The sequence below is a fragment of the Delphinapterus leucas genome, chromosome 6 (assembly GCF_059928025.1).
Source record: "Delphinapterus leucas isolate spDelLeu-1000000601 "Yukka" chromosome 6, BTC_Dleu_Yukka2, whole genome shotgun sequence".
NCBI lineage: Eukaryota > Metazoa > Chordata > Mammalia > Artiodactyla > Monodontidae > Delphinapterus > Delphinapterus leucas.
Window position 1 is genome coordinate 123,243,776 of NC_143134.1, and position 5,757 is coordinate 123,249,532.

The window sequence follows — 5,757 nt, forward strand, 5'->3', positions numbered from 1 at the left end:
CTGAAACCCCCTCACTCCCCAAAACAAGCCTGTAGTCACCACCGTGCTTTCTAAATCCACCCCGAACACCCAACTGCAGCCAACAGGGTAATTTGCTTAGAAAGGGCCAGAGCAGGGGAGGGGTGGAAAGCAAGCTGTTTCTGGGACCCCCAGCTCCTTTCCGCTCCAGCAGCCGTGACAGCCCAGCCCCCACCAGGCCCGGGCGGCAGCCCTTTCTTCTCCCCACCTTGGAGGGGGGTCAGCTTTCCCTGCACTCCCCCAGGCAGCGAGGGAGATCTGGCCCCAGACGGCCGTCCGTCCCGTGTGGGCGTCTGCAGCGGCGCCCGTCCCGTGTGGGCGTCTGCAGCGGCGCCCGTCCCGTGTGGGCATCTGGATTGGTGCCTGTCCCGTGTGGGCGTCTGCAGCGCTGCCCGTCCCGTGTGGGCATCTGCAGCGCTGCCCGTCCCGTGTGGGCGTCTGCAGCGGCACCCATTCCGTCCGGGCGTCTGCAGCACTGCCCGTCCCGTCTGGGCGTCTGCAGCGGCACCCGTCCCGTCTGGGCGTCTGCAGCGGCGCCCGTCCCGTCTGGGCGTCTTCAGCGGCGCCCTGTCTGATGCAGCAGCTTTGTACTCGTGGTCCCAGGGCCTGTGGGACCCGACGCAGGACCCTGGCCCAGGTGCAGGGTTGACGGCTGCTCTCCTCCCACGATGGGGCAGGCGGCACTCACGCACCCCTGCTCTGGCCCCGCCAGCCTGCCTGGGCCCCCGGACCCTTCTCAACACCAGCTCCGAGCAACCCCCCCTTCACCAGCTGGAGGCAGCGCAAGTGAGCCCTCCTGCCACCCGAGGTGGGGTCCTGCCCCTCGCCTTCTAAAGGTCTAAGTGGGGAGTTTAAGGGTCAGGGTGGGTCCACCCACCCGCTGGGGGTCTCAGTCAGGCTTTTGAACAAGTTGAGTCCCAGCTCCCGGGCCTCCCTCCCAGGGTGCTGGGGTGAAGATGCCCAGGGCTCCAGAAAGGGACAAGCAGGGATCAGGGTGGGCTGAGCCCCTGACCAGCTTGGGTCAGAGACTGGCACTGTCTTCGCTGTGACTGAAAGGTGATGGGATTCAGGCAGGGTCACTCCTCACAGGAAGCCAGCGCCTCCCCGATCCTTGGGGACGGGAGCAGCTGAGGGTCCAGACGCGAAAGCCAAGCGGCCTCCGTCCCACGCCCCCCAACGGGCCCTGCACGGGGAGCACAAAGGCCAGCACCTCGAAGGCAGAGGTGGTTCCTTTCCCAAGCGCCCCCGCTGGTCCAGAAAGAGGCCTCCCCAATGGACCTCTGTGGGGCCCCTCAGACCAGCCTCACAGGCACAGGGAGTTGGGTCCCACGCCTGCCTCTTGGGGAGCAGACCAAGGACACAATTCCCCATCTGTGGACCCCTCCCCTCCCTAGCCCCAGGGCCGGGTTATTTAGGGATCCCACAGGCCAGGAACATCATAGGAACAAATCCCCAGGCAGGGGTGGCTGCACTTTGAACAGAAGCGGCACCATCTGCCCAGTGAATTGCGTTAATTATACGAAATCTACACAAGTTTTGCTTCCTCCAGAAACACTGCTTTTCCTCTTTTAATATCCAGCCTCCGCTCCCCCAGCTGCCCCCCCACAGCCTCGCTGGAATTAGAGCACAGCTGCAGCCCAAACCCCAAAGACAATGCCCAAGCGTGCGGCACGAGCTGCTGCAAAGGCCCCGTGCCCCGCGGCCTGGCACGACCCAGCCCTCAGTAAGCAAAGAAGTCGGGGAAGATGCTGTCTACCTCCTCCCGCAGGGCTGAGCTGGGGCAGCTCACATCTGAGCTCCATGGCTCCAGAGGCCCATCTGGGGGGTCCTGGGAGCCGGGCTCATGGTCGTCCAGGAAGCTGGGCTCTGCCCTGTCCAGCACGCTGCTCCTGGCGGGGACCCGAAAAGGGGCACTGCTGCCTCTGCCCTCCAGGGACCCTGGAAGAAGACGGGACGTGTCAGCAGAACAGGCAGGTACCCCAGGGCACGCAGAGTGGACTCGGTGTGCAGAAGGGGGCCCCCCCTCTGCCCATCTGTCCCACCCAACCAGGAAGCCCTCTGCTCATCCTTGAGGTGGGAACAGAGGACCCCTGACCAGGTGGGTGGGCCCACTCCTGCCGGCCCTGCTTGGGACCCAGAACCAGGAAGGGGCTCCCCCCACCCCATGAAGCCAAATCCTGCAGAGACAGGACTCATCGCACATCCAGACGCCTCTGTGGGGACGAGGTCTCGGGAGAAGGCTCTGAAACTGACTCGCAGCCATACACAAGCAACCCCGTGCTGCTGTGCACTTGAGCGCACAGATAACTCCCCACACACCACTTGTCATTCCCACCGGTGGTCCCCAAAACCACCAGCAGAGAAAAAAACAGGAGCTCAGAGACAGACACTGGGACCTTAGTGTCACACAGCAAGCTGGACCCCATCCCATCTCCCCAACAGCCCCAGCTGCCCGCCCAGCCCGCAACAGGACCAACCCAGACCCCAAAGCCTGTCCCAGGCTAGAGGAGAAGGTGGCCCAGGCCAAGCATCCCCCACTCACCCAGCCACCACTCAGGACTGGCAGTCAGCAGAAAGGACGACCCATCTTCGACGTCATACCCCGACACAGACCTGGATGCAACAAGGACACCCTCACCCTGAGTCACCCCAGGTGGACCCCAGGCCTTGCACCTCGAGAGAAGAGCGTGGGCCCTGAAAGGCAGCTGTGGGTTCAGAGACAACGGGGTGTGCCCTCCCAGCCGGACCCTGAGCCCACCCTCCTGCCTGCCCCGAGCCAGCCCAGCCCGCTGCTGCTTCCTCTCCAGCCCCAGCAGCTCCCGGCCACGCCCCAGCTGGTAGAGCTCGCAAAACACAAAGTCGCTTACTGTCAACCAAAACAGACGGCCATTAAGGAGACAACAGCGTTTCCAGAAACACGTTAGAAAGCCACATACATGGCAGGGTCTGGCTGCTCCAGGACCGGGCCAGCAGCCTGGGCCATCCAGGCAGACACCGAGGATGTGAGGGGCAGAAACTTCCCGGGCAGTGGGTCCAAGCAGAGCTCGGGCAGGGCTGGGAGAAGGCATGTAGCGGGTCACGCACACACCACTGGGACACCCACCTGGCATCCAGCGTTATGGCCTTGTCAGTCCCTTGACCTGGGGACCCAGCCCGGCCCAAGCAGCTCTGAGACTCTTCGCTCACCAGCGGGGAGGGTGGCTGCCGCGACCACAGCATGGGCGGCCTCAGGGCCCTGGAGGGACTCAGGCCTGGAGACCGCAGGACCAGGCTGGGCGGCTCTGTGGGGGAAGCGAGGCGTGGATCAGCCTTCCCCACCTGGAAAGCAGTACTCCCCTGAAGACCTGAGTCCCTACCCACTGTGTCCTGCATAAAGAACCCCTGAATTTCAAGAGCAAAAAACCAACAGGTAACCAGGAGCAGATAGATGACCAGAGGTGAGGCACCTGACACCTGGGGCCAGGGAGGCTTCCTGGTGGAGATGCCGACTCGGCCTCAGGTCAACCATGGGGGACTCGGACCTGGGAACCCTCACGCTACCACCTCTTCCTCCATCTCCATGATTCCTGACCAAGGACTCCACCCTCAGACCACCGTGCTGTGTGATCCCTGCACCCTCACACCCTGAGCTTGAGTCCCGACCTTCTTTGGGGGGCCCAGCTCTGCTGCTGGCCCTGGCGACAGCAAGACCCCCTCCCCGCCTTGAGGAACACACCAGGGGAGGGGGAAGGCACAGTCTCGCCTCCCGTGGCACTCGCAGACTGGCAGCTGTGATCCAAGCAGTGACCAACCGCCGTGGCAGACATCCAGCATGAGGGAAGCGCAGTCATCACGCTGCCCTGGGGGCCTCGTCGGGGGCGGCACGACGGGAGGACAAGGGCCCACTCACGCTCACCAGGCAGGGCCGGCGGCCCACCCAGCACTGCGGCCGCCCCCACCGGGGCCTTACCGTCGTCCACATCCGCAGCTGCACGGCTTGGGGAGGCCTGCTGCCTGAAGCACGCAAAGACAGAAGGAGAAACCTCTGAACAGTCTGCACACACCATGCCCGGGAGTCCCCTGGCCCCACAGGAACACTAACATGGACACGCTGGACGTTCCCACGCCGGGGTCCGGGGCACCTGCTGGGGTCTGACTCGCCAGGGCCAGCTGCAAAACGTCCTTCTGCCACGTGTGCCATGTCTCCTTCGAAGAAGCAAGAACCAAAAACGGAAATAAACACAAAAACGCAACAGAGACCATCAACCAGAAAACCCACAAAAAAAGCAGGCTGTGGTCCGTCACTGGCCACCCTGCCTAGGGTCCCAGAGGTCCTCCCTGAGTGCAGACCGTGTCCTCAAGACTGGGAGGTGGGGGCGGGAGGGAGGCTGAAGGCCATGCCCGCCCGGGGACCTCACAGCAATGGGCCTTTTACCCATACCAGCCTTGACACCGTGGGCAAAAGTACAAGGAACATAAATGGAGAACAGAACTTGTCCCCGGGGCTCCCGGAGGAGGTGCTGTGCACAAATGGAGGCGTGTCTGCAGCAGCCCTGGCAGTGCGAGGCAGAGGGCAGAGGGAAGCCAGGCAGCCGGGTGGTCAGAGCTGCCCGGGGCATAGGGGGGGATGCCCATGGCTCCTCCCCAGAGGGCTGACAGGGCTGCCGCAGGACAACTCACAGCGTGCTTCTCCCAGCCGGGCACCAGGGCGCTGGCGAGCCGGAGGAACTGCACTGACATCTCCAGGACTGAAGCCATGTCTTCCCGCCGGCCATCGAACTGGGGCAGCAGGGCCCGCAGGCGCTCACAGCTCAAGGAGATCCGCTTCCTGCCTCCAGGGAAGTGACCACCGGCCATGGGGCAGTCTGGCCTTGACCCGGAAAAAGCACCGCAGCCACCAGAACCCCCTGAGCCCTTTAGGGATCGTGTCAGCACACACACTGGCCCAGGGCCCTGGACCCCAAGCTGCAGGCTATCCAGGTATTTGCCGCGGGCTGCAGCCAAGCCTGCACCGTCACTGCCTGGAGGTGTCGGTTGCAAATGCACAACCTCGAGGTGCCCAGGACTTCAGGTCAAAGAAAGGGCTGCACCGGTGGCCCTTGGGACCCCCACCCGCAAAAGCACGTGTTATATTCACCTCGGGGACGTACTAAGCGTTCCTTTACCCGACAGACGGCACGAGCCTGTCCCAGCCACCTGAAACCAGCTCGCGGGCACAAACCTGACCTCCTCTGACCCCCACCCCCACTGTGCGGCCCCCACCTGCGCTGCCTCTCGCTGAGCACGTTCCGTGGGAGGCAGGAGACTGGACCCTTCGCCATCGCAGGGGCCTTGGCCTGGCCTGAGCCGTGGCAGAGATCCTCGCAGCGTAACTGGGTCCCAAGCAGGAAAGGGCCGCTGCTGAAAAAAGCCAAGAGCGCCAGGCTCTGTGATCCCAGAAAACGCCCCCGGAGCCCCGAGGCGGTGATGGACATCTTGGGAGGCGGGCGCAGGACAAGGCCTGGGTCGCCCAGGAACACGGCCCTGGGCCCTACCTCTTGGCACCCCTCCCTCTTTCCCCCAAAGGGCCGGGGGTCGGGGTTCTGCCCCAGGCAGGCCAAGCTGGGTGGGGACGGGGATTCGGTGAATTTGAATTGGATAGAAGCGCCAGGTCTGGACACCCCGAGCACCCCCAGGCAGGGGCGTTCCAGCTGACCCCCTCCGGCAACCCCCCCCAATTCTCACCTGCACCCCTCGGAGCCAGGGGCTCCGGGAAGCCCA

General features: G+C 64.2%; 1 protein-coding gene across 2 annotated transcripts; it reads right to left on the bottom strand.

The window, feature by feature from the left end:
• Nucleotides 1–1,259: 1,259 nt before the first annotated feature.
• Nucleotides 1,260–5,533, bottom strand: SOHLH1 (spermatogenesis and oogenesis specific basic helix-loop-helix 1). 2 transcript variants are annotated; one of them, XM_089912595.1, is made up of 7 exons: nt 5,260–5,533; nt 4,679–4,825; nt 4,094–4,222; nt 3,914–4,011; nt 3,122–3,299; nt 2,561–2,631; nt 1,260–1,956 (listed from the first exon to the last, which is right to left on the bottom strand). In XM_089912595.1, exons 1-7 carry the CDS (start codon nt 5,469–5,471, stop codon nt 1,739–1,741), a joined length of 1,053 nt encoding a protein of 350 aa, XP_089768721.1. In that variant the 5' UTR covers nt 5,472–5,533; the 3' UTR covers nt 1,260–1,738. The 2 variants fall into 2 exon arrangements, with proteins under 2 accessions (XP_089768721.1, XP_089768722.1); XM_089912596.1 differs by having other exon boundaries at nt 3,122–3,327; nt 3,957–4,011; nt 4,100–4,203; nt 4,678–4,825.
• Between the last annotated feature and the right edge of the window lie 224 nt (nt 5,534–5,757).